Raw genomic sequence first — 14,552 nt, forward strand, 5'->3', positions numbered from 1 at the left:
GGTATAATACAACGCAGGTCGACGAAAAAAGCGTCAAGTAAAAACGCATTATTAGATATAGCTCTAAAAGTAGTTGTTAGATCTCAAATAAATTTAAATGGGACCAATTGGCACACACCACCTTTCGATTAAAAGAAAATTTGTCGAAATCGCTCCACCCAGTCAAAAGTTCTGATGTAACATACATAAAAAAAAAAAAAAAATACAGTCGAATTGAGAACCTCCTCCTTTTTTGGAAGTCGGTTAAAAAACCGACTTCAATTATATCGACGAGTAATACAACGTAGATCGACGAAAAAATAGTCAACGCGTTATCAAAGATTACTCAAAAAGTAGTTATCAGATCTCAATAAAATTTATATATGACCACATGACAAACTTCAGCTTTCGATTAAATTAAAATTTATCAAAAACGGTACACCCAATAAAAAGTTATTGCGGATTTTCAAGAAGTTCCCTCGATTTCTCTGGAATCCCATCATCAGATCCTGGTTTCCTTATCATAGTATTAAACTAAGGATATCTTCTTTCCAACAAAAAAAAAGAATTATCAAAATCGGTACACCCAGTAAAAAGTTATTGCGGATTTTCAAGAGTTTCCCTCGATTTCTCTGGGATCCCATCATCAGATCCTGGTTTCCTTATCATAGTACTAAACTAGAGATATCTACTTTCCAACACAAAAAGAATTATCAAAATCGGTACATCCAGTAGAAAGTTATACGGTATAATACAACGTAGGTCGACGAAAAAAGCGTCAAGTAAAAACGCATTATTAGATATAACTCGAAAAGTAGTTGTTAGATCTCAAATAAATTTAAATGGGACCAATTGGCACACACCATCTTTCGATTAAAAAAAAATTGTCGAAATCGGTCCACACGGTCAAAAGTTCTGATGTAACATACATAAAAAAAAATACAGTCGAATTGAGAACCTCCTCCTTTTTTGGAAGTCGGTTAAAAAATATATGTGGAAATCAAAGTTTAATATCGACTTATTTTGTAATAATCTTAGTTACGTACGGTATGATACCGTCCAATCGAAGTTATTTTAGATTGTTATAGTTTTTGTTTGTATTTGAATTGTAAACCGGTCAGCCTTGGTGGCTGATTGTTTGACATCTATTATGTCCTAATGTTATTAGAATATCGGGAGAAGGGATATAGTATTCTTACTAATTTATTTTTATGTTACCCTTACATTAGGGAATTCTAATAATTTCTTAATATGATATAAAAATCGACCGTTCCAGAAGGGATCGAGCTATCTTCACTAACGTATATCTCCCTCTCAACATCCGTTCGCCTCGCCCTATCACACTTTTCATAACGCTCTCGTCACGCATTCACCAGCTTATTCCCCAAGTCAAGGGGGCGTAACGAAGTTTTACTTCGAAAAGTTTAAAATGAAAAACCAACGACATTGACATATCTATCTGTCTGTCCCAGTTGCTATCTTGGAAACCTGTAGAGATGGCAATCGTTAATCATACTAAGAAATTCATACGCCAACTCGCAGTGGAGTAGCATGGCGGATGAAGCTATGACTTTTCTCCTTTATGGTCAATGAGGCCTATGCCCAGTGCCAGAGCGTTGTAGGCTGAATCAATCATCGTTGACTAGCCCGTTGGCGCAGTTATTAGTTAGCCCTGCTTTCTGTTCCGCGGTATTTGGGTTCAATTCCCGCCTGATTCTGGGAGTAATATGTGTATTAATATACTTATATATGTATTATTTTTATGTATATTTATCCAAAAATATACATAGAATAAATAAATATAAATAAAAAAATATTTAGCTACAACAACGGCTCTTAACAGATGGCCGTGTGTGTATGTTATAAGATATTTATTTATTATTTATTTATTTATCGCTAAAAGTAAATTTTGACAGCAAATTGTTTCGTTTCCTAAGATATTGTTACGAACAGATTTAATACTTGGGTACCTACTTGCTGACCCGCCCAACTTATCACCATATTTTTTTGTTCGTTAATACACCGATTTTTTATTTTTAGGGTCTTCAAAAGGAAAAAACGGAACCCTTATAGGATCACTTTGTTGTCCGTCTGTCTTACTCTTTTTCTCACGAACGCGTGGAGGTATCAAGGTCAAATTCATATCAAATACTCAGGTCTACTGTTCTTCGGAGCTGTAAAAAATTAAACTTCTAATCCAACGCAATCAAATGATTCAGCCGTTTACGCGTCAAATTTTCGACACTCGCAAGGGAGTCAAAACCTACAGAGTACTTTCTGTGTACTCAGAATCTTGAAACTTTGTACGAAGCAACGTATTATAAGCACAGGATTTTTTTTATATCACTAGGTCGGCAAACAAGCGTACGGCTCACCTGATGGTAAGAGATTACTGTAGCTTATAGACGCCTGCAACACCAGAAGCATCGCAAGCGCGTTGCCGACCCAATCCCCAATCCCCCCGCTCCAGGAGCTATGGTCACCTTACTCACCAACAGGAACACAATACTGCTTGAAAACAGTATTATTTAGCTGTGATCTTCTGTAACCCCAGTCGGGCTGCTCCAGATTTTGAGCGGGAAATTCCCGCTATGCCCTACCTCAGTTATTCAGTTCAGGTAAAGGAGAAATTGCAAAAAGCATGAATTTTTACTTACATCATATAATAAAAATAGTTTTAATAATTTTTGTACGCTCCCTCGGTGCGTGAATCCAACTCGCACTTGGCGATTTTTTTAACCGACTTCCAAAAAAGGAGGAGGTTCTCAATTCGACTGTATATTTTTTTTATGTATGTTACATCAGAACTTTTGACCGTGTGGACCGATTTCGACAAATTTTTTTTAATCGAAAGGTGGTGTGTGCCAATTGGTCTCATTTAAATTTATTTGAGATCTAACAAATACTTTTCGAGTTATATCTAATAATGCGTTTTTACTTGACGCTTTTTTCGTCGACCTACGTTGTATTATACCGCATAACTTTCTACTGGATGTACCGATTTTGATAATTCTTTTTTTGTTGGAAAGTAGATATCCCTAGTTTAGTACCATGATAAGGAAACCAGGATTTGATGATGGGATCTCAGAGAAATCGAGGGAAACTCTTGAAAATCCGCAATAACTTTTTACTGGGTGTACCGATTTTGATAATTCTTTTTTTGTTGGAAAGAAGATATCCCTAGTTTCGTACCATGATAAGGAAACCAGGATCTGATGATGGAATCCTAGAGAAATCGAGGGAAACTCTTGAAAATCCGCAATAACTTTTTACTGGGTGTACCGATTTTAATAATTTTTAATTTAATCGAAAGCTGATGTTTGTCATGTGGTCACATATAAATTTTATTGAGATCTGATAACTACTTTTTGAGTAATCTTTGATAACGCGTAGTTACTTGACTATTTTTTCGTCGATCTACGTTGTATTACTCGTCGATGTAATTGAAGTCGGTTTTTTTTTTCGTTTGCGAGCAAACACAATTATTTATAACCTTGTCCTGACAATAACAAAAGTTAAATAACCAATTTGGTGCAGTCATTCGGAAGTTATTCGAATACATTAATTTCAGCGTTTCATTTTATTTATACAGACTGTTGTATATTTATTCAATAATTGATTGTAAAGTTAAAGTTTTCTGGTCTGTTTAATCATTAGTCATTGTTTATCAGACTACTACTTTGGCTTCACACTGGACGATTTCACAGTTTGGCAGTGGGAAGGAGTAGCGAAAAATCAATTACAAATAAGTACTTTTGTTTGTGTATTATTATTATTATAAAATATGAAGGTTTAAACGCTGTGTGGCTACGGCGGTAAGAATATAGCCTCCCCCTCTCTTCCCGTGGGTGTCGTAAGAGGCGACTAAAGGGTAACACAGTTCCACTACTACCTTGGAACTTAAAAAGCCGACCGATGGCGGGATAACCATCCAACTGCTGGCTTTGAAATACACAGGCCGAAGACGGGCAGCAGCGTCTTCGGTGCGACAAAGCTAGCCCTGCGTTCACCAACCCGCCTGCCCAGCGCGTTGGCTATGGGCAACACACACGAGTTCACGTTTTTTAATATTCAACAAGGGTATGTCAAGCCTGGTTATGTAGAACTCTGCCAAAGCCTTTTTTTAACCTGGGGAAAATCCTCATAGACACCCTTCGGCAAGGGGGCACCGGAGGGGAGTCAGACTCTTACTGAATATAACCCATCTACATGCGAGCAGACCTCCGCCTAAGTGGGGCGAGATGGGGTTGCGTTAGCATGCACTACCTCGCCCCGGCGGCCGGGCCGGCCCGAATGAAAACAGCCAGATTTTATTTTTGTGTTACCCACACATTAGGAAATTGTAAACATTTTTTTAATATCATATCAAAAATCGACCGTTCCAGCGGGATCGAACCTGCATCTCCAACTGACCGTGTCGGTGCTCTAGCCAATTAAGCTATGGAACGATGTACCCGCTAGATCGAAATTTTTGATATGATGATTTTATATATATATTTTTTTATATATATTTTCGAGGATAACTTGTCGTTTATGAACCGATTTCGATAATTTTTTTTTGTTATTTAATCACAGAGAAATCAAGGGGAACTCTCGAAAATCGTAGTGAAGACCAGTGCGTTTGTTAATTTTTTTCGTCTACTTTATATTACTTGTCGATGTAATTGAAGTCGGTTTTTATCGTTTATCAAAAAACACAATTATCTTTTATTATTTCATTTCACTCATAGTTACGGGTTTTTAAATAATATTAAAACACAACTCAATTAATTAAAATATTTTATTATGTAAAAGGTTAATTTTTAATGATGACATGTACATATTAAATATTTTATATAAAATATTAATAGAAAATGCATTTTTTGAACATTTTTAGTTAGTAAAATTATTCGTAAATTATATATGTCTGTAATCATATATTTTTACGCTTTTTTCTAAGTTATACTTCTTTTAACGCATTAGAGCAAAATGAGAGTAAATTTTTATGATGCGCGCGCACACCGTTACAAAAAACCAACACCCTGAAATTAGCTAGTCAACGAAGATGAAGTTAGCAATGTGAAGTAAGCTAGCCAATGAAGTATAACTTCTTACAAAAACAGTTTTTTTTTTAATCAATGTCCAAATTCGCGCCATTTTTCCAAATTCTCAAACTGACAGGTATTTCTGGTATGGCAACATCGACTTTATCAAACGGATAATTAGTCATATTCTGCCAGAATGTAGGACGTACAGTCCGGAAGTTGTTGTCGAATTTTTGTAGTGTAGCAACATCGTTCTCGTCGAGTTCAAAGTCGAATATAGAAGCGTTTTCTACTATACGAGTTTTAGTTAGAGTTTTTGGTATGCTAGTAATACCACGCTGGTACTGTAATGAAAAAAAATGAGTTTTATTATAATTAGATCTTTTTAAAGAAGATGTCTAGGAATTGGAATCATAGTTCAACATAATAAATAATTCAAAAATCTTAACTAAAAAATAAACTAAAATTCATTTTAACTGAATGCTATTGACAAAATAGAAAATGCACAAAAAGGGCTTTTGTCAAAGCTGGCAAACAAAACTTTTTTGTTTTTCAAACGCCCCGGCTTTGCACGCTTGCAAATACTATCAGTATTTTTGTGTGCGTGTCCATCTGAAAGCACTGTCTTTACTAACGAAAACCGCATCAAAATCCATTGCGTAGTTTTAAAGATCTAAGCATACAGACAGACAGACTTTGGTTTAATCTATGTAACAATAATATTAGATAAATTTTGACTACATCATATAGCAACAAAAACAGAGTATTAACATAGTAAAAAAAAAATTGAAATTAATCAATACAACTTAGTTTTTATGCTCCAGTTAATTTACCCATGCTTACCAAATATCTCAAAGCAATTTGCTGAACAGTTTTCCCATATTTCTTGCCAAGGCCCAACATTACTGGGTCGTCGTGTCTGACCGCTGGGTAGTTAGGGTCGAACCTACTGGGCACCATCCTACCAAACGGTGTGTACGCTACCACCTGGATACCATTCTTCTGGCAGAAATCCACCAGCTCTTTCTGGCCAAGATTTAGATTTATCTGGAAGTTTTTAAAAGATTTTATGAAAAGATTTATGCTGTGAAAATGTCTGATTTTATGTTATATTAGCCGTACCCTCGATTTTTTTCGATTTTGCGTTTATATGTATCCAATGTGACGGGTTTTGGGACTTGTAATATAAATTTTGCCACTACACCAGAGCGGTTATAACTGACTTATGCGTCTCATTTTCAAAGCCACAGCGTCATATTTACTATAAACAATGTATAAAATACATTTAAATACTTTTTTAAATGATGTTTTAAAAGTGCATTTGATGCCAGCTTGATTGAAAGAAATATTTGCTTTCATATTTACTTTATTTGGCTAAATCTTCGATCATCTACACACATATAGATATATTATGGCACAGATTGTACTGAAACATGTACATAGTCTATACTTTTTCTAGTTATGGTAATAATTTTAACCTTAATTTTAACAATATCCAACTTATAATATGGAGCAGTCCGACTGGGGAAGAACGTGACCCGACTGGGGAAGAACCTTACAAAAAGTCACAACTAAATAAAACTTCTCTTGAGTTGTGTTGTGTTCTGTGATGAGTAAGGTGACCAGAGCTCCTGGACAGGGTCGGTGGTAGGTCGTGGTGGTAGGGTGGGCTGGCGTCTACGGTAATCGCTTGCTCAACTGTACGCTTGTTTGCCGCCTAGTTGTATAAATAAAACCCTTGCTCTTCGACGATATGCTTCAGCCTGTAATATCCCACTACTGGGCATGGGCCTCTTTCCCCATGTAGGAGAAGGATCAGAGCGTAATTCACCACGCTGCTCCAATGCGGGTTGGCGGATATATTCCCGACTATGAGTAACGATCGCTATCAGGTGTACATGATAACAACCGGAACCGATGGCTTAACGTGCTCTCCGAGGCACGGTGGGGAGACCCACAAGGACTGCACAAACACGCAGACCACGGCAAACACCTGTATGGCCAATACAAATGTTTGTCATGTGCGGGGATCGAACCCGCAACCGCCAGCGCAACAGATACAATCCATGGCTGTAACCGTTGCGCCAAAGCGGCGTCGCGGTTTTGACGATGATGAAGTCATTAACAATTCACTCACTTCAACTTGATTTACAACGGGAAGAACATTACAGTTGGCTAGCAGACGAATCAGCTGTTCCACATTGAAGTTTGAAACACCTATCGACTTGACCAAACCTTGCTTCAGCACAGATTCGAACCCACGCCACGTGTCCAAGTAGTCTATTTTTTCATCAACACCGTCTTTCTGGAAAATAAATTTTTATACAGTAAAAAGCAAAATAAGGTAAACCGATTTTAAGAATTCTTTCACTAAATTAGCATGTTTCTTGTAAGGTAACACAGGCTATAATACATCATGCTTGGACTCAAAGTAGACACACAGTATTTATTAACATCAATAACCTCTGTGCAGGTAATTATTATTTGTGATGTTATTATTTGTGTCATTGGGAAGAACAAGAAAGATGAGAAGAAGAACATTTAGAAGAACAAATGGAAGGGATAGAGAAGTTTCAAACAATTGATAAAGACTAACAAATGAATATTAATGCTTTGAAAGTTGCGTCTGACATTGTGTTTCTGAACCCAAGACACAGGATTAAAATCTTTAGTGAGTTTGTTTTTGTGTTAAGCAGTAAAGTAAGGTTTGTTACTAAAGTACTTAACACTTTTATAAGCATTTTAAACTGTAATTATATATCCGGTAGTGGCTGGATGAGGATTGGGGAACTTGGGGAGGCCTATGTCCAGCAGTTGACTGCGATAAGATGATGTGAAGTGAAGTGATATAGATCAAGCTCCAACTGAGATAACTGAGTTAACTGAGGTAGGGACAGAGCAGGATATTTTCTGCTCAAACAAAGGGAGCAAGCCTGACTGGGGTAATACCTTGCCCTTACAGATGATCACAGCTAAATAATACTGCTTTCAAGCAGTGCTGTATTCCTGTTGGTGAGTAAGGTGACCAGAGCTCCTGAGGGGAATTGGAGACCAGGGTCAGAAACACTCTTGCAGACGATTGTTTGCCAACTTAGTTATACCCCTCCTATACAGAGAAATAGAAGTTAAGTTCCTTATACTTACAGATACAGACATAGGCCAATGCATGAGCACTAGGTCCACATAATCAAGACCTAATCTTTTCAGGGATCCTCTGACGGAGCGTTCCACGTCTTCCGGTCGATGGTGGTCGTTCCACACCTGACATAAGACAGAAGTGCATGATATTAGAACAGAGGAAATGCTTGTTTGAATGGAAATAAGCTTGTTTTAAATAAGGTTGAGGAAATTCTGTAAAGTGTTGGTTTTTTTGTCGAGAGAGTTTAGACGAAGATGAAATATCGAGGGTATTAATGTCAATTTTGTTAAGCGAAAATATTAGTTCATTAATTTATGTAGTTAAGTGTCTTGTTATTTTGATTTATAACTTTATTTTATTTATGTTTTTCTATGCTAATATAATAAAGAGGAAAGATTTGATTGTTTATTTGTTTGCATTGAATAAGCTCCGAAATTACTGAACCGATTTGAAAAATTCGTTACTGTTAGGAAGCTATCCGCGGGTGACTACGCTTTATTATATTAAAAAAAAAAAAAATTGGGAAAAAAATATTTTGAATTTTTTTTAATACCCGTGCGAAACCAGGGCGGGATGCTAGTTTGTGATATATTATTTAAACGTAAGCACGTGTTTATCAGTTATCACATTAACTACAGTTTCAAGGTTGGCAAATTATTGCCAACAAACCAGATGATAGACCAAAATAAAGAATATGACTATATGTATTTTTTTTGGTTTTTTACGTAAAAAAGTGTTTCGTATCACGTAGTTCTTTGTTACTAGTTTAATAAATTCTTCAAATTATAATACAATTAGACTCTAATCACGTTCAATGCCATATAACCTTAGTAGTGACAAAAATATCTTCTCTTTTGATAACACCCTCTTTTATCTTCTTGTTTACGACGTAACCAACTTCCGGTTCCACTCTGTAGAGATGCGCGGTGTCGATATGTCGATAACCCACGTCGATAGCGTAGGACATCGCATCGACGAGTTTAGGTATGTCTTCGGAAATGAATTCGTCCTGAAACATTAATTTAATATATTAAAAAAAACCTACTTCAAACTCATTAATAGGGATAACTCTAAGCTACTGTCATATCTCGCTCTAATTGAAATGAGAATACATGTCAAACAACAGCTTCGAATACAAAAGGAACCATCAAAATTGGTACACCCAGTTAAGTTATGAGGTTGGTATTACACATAAAAAAATATAATCGAAATTAGTTTGGGTCCAAATTTTCAGAGCCGATATACGAAATTGAAACTGTTATTTAATAGTTTTCTTAGATTTTCAGGTCTTTCTTTTTCGTAGGAAAAGAAGGACCTGAAAAATGTTTCAATTTTTTTTCATGTGGAACGTGTTGTACTATATCTAAAGAACCCCATTTGTAGGAATTAATTCATTTATGAACATAAAATTATTTTGAAAAACTTGACATCCGTATCCTCATTTGCGGATATCAGCCTCTAATAACCCGCATTCGCATCTGCATGGGTGGATATCAAAATTTTGGCATCCGCAACAACCCTGGTATATGTATATTATATACAGAAATAAAACTCCGATATGTATGTACGTGCAAAGCTTCCAAACGACTGCACGTAATTGAATAAACCTTTTTCTGTTGTCATCTTTACCGCCAGGACAAGGTTTTTATAAAACAAAGTGTTTTTTAAATATATTCTAGAAAAAAGGTAAGCGGTACGAAGTTCACCGTGTCAGCTAGTAAACATGGGCAGGTAATAAACCTGTAATATATGTACGGTTTTATTTTTGTGTTACCCACACATTAGGATTTCTAAACATTTTTGAATATCATATCAAAAATTGACGTTGATTTGACGATGTACATCGTTCCATAGCTTAATTGGCTAGAGCGCCGACACGGTCAGTCGGAGACGCGGGTTCGAACCCCGCTGGAGCGGTCAATTTTTGATATGATATTCAAGAAAACCCTGTAATATGTTTTACCTTTTCATTCAACCCCGTCCACGTGCCATATCCCAACGCTGGGATTTCCAGGCCATTGTTGAGTTTAAACTTTGGGATAACTACCTGAAATAATAATACGAATATAATAAAAACGAATTTAAGCCTGTTTACTGCTAGGTACCAGTGGAAAATTTGAAGCTTCAGCGGCTCGGGCCATTTTTATTTACCACCACACTTCAATTACGTTGACAAGTAGACGAAAACATAGCCAAGTAAATATGCGTTATCAAAGATTACTCAAAAATTAGTTACCAGATTTCGATTAAATTTAAATGTGACTACCAGACAAGCATTAGCTTTCGATTAAAAGAAGAATAGACTAAATCAGTAAAGCCAGTGAAAGGTTATGCAGTAGAATACAACGTAGGTCGACTAAAAAATAGTCAAGTAAATACGCAGTATTAGATACTCGAAAAGTACTTGTTAAATTTCAATTAAATTTAAATTGGAGTTTCGATTTAAAAAAAAATCATCGAAATCGGTCCACCGAGTCAAAAGCTGAGGTAACATACATAAAAAAAACAATTGAATTAAGAACCTCTTCCTTCGGAAGTCGATTAAAAAGGTATTATCGCTGAAATTTTACTGCTGCCGTTTTTGAAGCCACTAATCATTCCATTATTCATAAAATAATCGATTCAAGAGGAAGAGAATTATCGATCAATATAGAATATGTTTCGGCTTGACTTTTTTTAATTATCTATTTTTGTAAAAATTTATTAATTTTTGACATCCCTAGTACGTATGCTCGGCTTGCGTCGCCCCTCGCAGAATGCCGCCCCGGGCCATGGCGCTCTTGGCCCTAGGTAAATATACACATGTTGAATAACTAATAACTTTTATAATATCAAGGTCTTACCTAACACATTACAATGTCAATTTAAGTATATTAAAGTGAAATACAAATTTAATCGTGTCAATTTGTATTGCACCAGTAAATAGATACGAAATCCACTCATTTTACGTTTTAGTCTAATAGTTATTGTATATCGGTGTTAAAGACAAACCTGTGTTTTTTTGTCTTAGCAATATTTTTTTTTTTCGATAAACATTCGTGAAAACTTTACTGAAGGATATGTGACCTTCTTTTTGTTTTAGACATGTTTACGTAATTCATTAGAATGTCGAGATGAATGTTCATGTAATTAGTAGTTACTACAAGGTAATGTCCAATGCAAAACGTTACATCCATACTTGTATGGTAAATGTACTAAAGTATTTTTACTTAAGTGTTACATATATAAATAATAAATAAAAGAAAAATAATGTGGTGTCATGGGACACCAGGTAGGAACGAAGTTCCTTCGGATAGTAGGTATAGAAGGAACACAATTTGAAAACAAAAATGTTGAATTTTATATATATATTTTCTAGTACTTGACTTTTTTTTAATTTGGTTGATTGGTTTTTAATTAAGTACATAAAAGTATTTAGGAAATTTAGTATTTTAGAAAATAACAAATACTGTAAAATAAAATAAATCAAAGAAAATAATAATAATAATAATAATTCAAACTATTAAGTGAAATAAAAAAAACACGTCTTTATTTATTTTTGTCGACAGTATAAAATTACATAAATAATTTAAAAAAGTTTACTAGTATTATTTTAGTTTTACAAACGTCATATTATACAGTCGTGTGACTGATATTACGTCACTTCCGTTAGATATTTTTCTTACGGTTTTAGTATCACATTTTTTTCAGTTCGGTCGCCCAGCCAAATGTTAAGCCGTAAGGAACTTCGTTCCAATACAAAATAAAAAAAAATACTGATATTACACCCGGAATCGAGGCAAGAATTGAACTCACTACCTCTGAAGCAGAAAGCCCTAAGGGTATCTCGAATCTATGCCAACAGGCAAAATTCATTACTAGTTTTTATCTTCGGCTTTTTTTATATAAAGTTATGTCCACAGGCTTATAGTGCCCGTGCTTTTGTTATTCCGATTTTTAGTTTTATTACTGATCATTTACTTGTTACACTACTGCAGCTTACATTAAGAGACCTAATTATTCTATCTTAGTATCCCTAATGCAGATGTGAGTCCACCGACCAAAATTATGCTAAATTTAATTGATATCTTACATGCAAAAAGACAGAATTATATTGCGCCTTACTTTAATTATTGTTGTCATTCTTATTATTATTATTATTATCTATGTTTATATATATACTTACTTGCTATCTATAATATCTTCGGCTTCGCTCGCATTGTTTTTTTTTAAATAAAAAGTATCCTATGTTACTTCTAATACCTCCAAAAATATGAGTACAAACTGTTCGCGTAAAAGCGTAACAAACAAACATACATTCACATTTATAATATTAATAATAATTAGGGATTAGGGATTAAGTAGGGATGCTAAAGATAAAAAATATATTATAATTTATCCCGGTAAATATAGATTATTAGATCGCCTTTCTTATTATTAACCGACTTCAAAAAAGGAGGAGGTTACTCAATTCGACGTCTATGTTCGGGGATAACTTCGACGTCTATGTTCGGGGATAACTTCGTCGTTTATGAACCGATTTTGATAATTCTTTTTTTTGTTGGTAAGGAGATATCTCAAGTGTGGTACCATGATAAGGAAACCAGGATCTGATGATGGAATACCAGAGAAATTGAAGGAAACCCTCGAAAATCGTAAACGACTAGTGCGTTTCCGAATTTTTTTACGTTACAGGATAAATGTATCTTCCTACACGAAATCCGAAAAATTAAAATTTAAAATTACGTCTCATAAAGAATATGATCGACTTAAAAAAATTGTCGGTCGTTGCTAAAATGTGATAACTATTTTACTTTATTAACAAGTATTAGCGATTGGCCTTCAAGAGTTCTATTCGTTATTGTTTCATAACTAGTTATTAGCATCTTTTCATTCGTGATCAAATTAAATTATTTTAACTAGAAATATTCAAACACGAAACATTGTACCTAATAACGGGATTTTAGGATTAATTATACACGACCTCGGTATCCCGAAGCAATTCCAAAAATATGGAAAAGTGTAAAAAAAAAAACAAAAGTATATTACATAAATTTAACTGTTTTTTTGTTTTTTTTTTCAGTGACAAATGACTGAATATTTATGAAATTAAAAAATTAAAGAATTAAAAAAAAATCATCATTCTAACATTCAAGTTAATTAAGATGACGTTTGATTTAATTATTGAGGACATTTTGTTACACAAATATTTTTATTGATAACTAACTGTGCCCGCGACTTCGTCCGCGTGGAATTTAATAAAATAAATATTATTTAGTTCGCAGTTATAAAATAAAAAAATCTAAATTAATAGGAGCCGAAGTTACTCCGAATTACATCAGCTATCGGCCAGTGAAAGTCCCGTCAAAATCGGTCCAGCCGTTTTAGAGATTAGCCGGAACAAACAGACAGACAGACAAAAACTATAAAAAAAATATTTTGTTATATGTAGAGAGTATACATACATATGCATTTAGTTAAAAGCGGTTTTTTTTTTATATTACAAACAGACACTTCAATTTTATTTATTTGTATAGATAATTACATAATAATATTACTAACCTTGGTCATGATTGGGTGACACGCTTTCAGACTCCAAAACTAACAAGTCACTGATAGTACGATACGTTAATGTGTCTATAAAATAAATCAAAACATTACGATAATTCCAATGACTTTATATCAATTTAAAGATGAACTTTACAGTAGAGGGGGGATAGTTGACAAGCGCATCTTCAGAGAAGAAAGAGCCGCCATCTACTTTTCTTAACCGAAAACTGTTAGTTTCATAATTATCAATAGATGTCTCTGTAATCGCACATCTAATTAAAATAAGAAAATCAAATAAGTTATCTAATTTCATTTGATGTAGTTTTCGAAAGAGTAATTGTAAAATGTTTCGAGAAAATTATCAGATTATATTATTTCAAAGCTGCCGTGTTATTAATTATGGCAACCTTGACATGAAAATACTTATTGTGTGATATGTTCTGGCAACATTAGGCATTATGGGCGCCAATCGCCGTATCTTGCGTAATGCATTTGCGCTTGTTTGTTTTTTGTATGTTATAATTTTATTGTTGTTTGTAACCTATATAACTCCATGCTATAGAGCCTTGAAATGCAAATGAAGTTTCGGATCTATTTGCCTATCGCACAACAAGAAGGCTCTTCCCCGTATTTAATTAATTTTTAATCGACTTCCAAAAAAGGAGGAGGTTCTCAATTCGACTGTATTTTTTTTTAATGTATGTTACTTCAGAACTTTTGACTGGGTGGAGCGATTACGACAAATTTTCTTTAAACCTTTTGACCGCCATAATCACCTATACTTGACAAGGGCTCGCGAGTCCTGTGCGCCAGCGACGTCTATAGGTGACAAAAAACCCGGACCACAAAAATATTAAATAAAATTATTAAATAAATATTTC

General features: G+C 34.6%; 1 protein-coding gene across 1 annotated transcript; it reads right to left on the minus strand.

Moving 5' to 3' along the window:
- Nucleotides 1-5,069: 5,069 nt before the first annotated feature.
- On the minus strand, nucleotides 5,070-13,863 carry LOC123667847 (aldo-keto reductase AKR2E4-like). The gene is made up of 7 exons (XM_045601684.1): nucleotides 13,684-13,863; nucleotides 10,106-10,189; nucleotides 8,969-9,151; nucleotides 8,148-8,264; nucleotides 7,141-7,308; nucleotides 5,847-6,050; nucleotides 5,070-5,347 (listed from the first exon to the last, which is right to left on the minus strand). The coding sequence occupies exons 1-7, from the start codon at nucleotides 13,690-13,692 to the stop codon at nucleotides 5,090-5,092; spliced, it is 1,023 nt and encodes a 340-aa protein (XP_045457640.1). The 5' UTR covers nucleotides 13,693-13,863; the 3' UTR covers nucleotides 5,070-5,089.
- Nucleotides 13,864-14,552: the final 689 nt, after the last annotated feature.

This window comes from Melitaea cinxia, chromosome 29 (assembly GCF_905220565.1).
Source record: "Melitaea cinxia chromosome 29, ilMelCinx1.1, whole genome shotgun sequence".
In the NCBI taxonomy this organism is placed as follows: Eukaryota; Metazoa; Arthropoda; class Insecta; order Lepidoptera; family Nymphalidae; genus Melitaea; species Melitaea cinxia.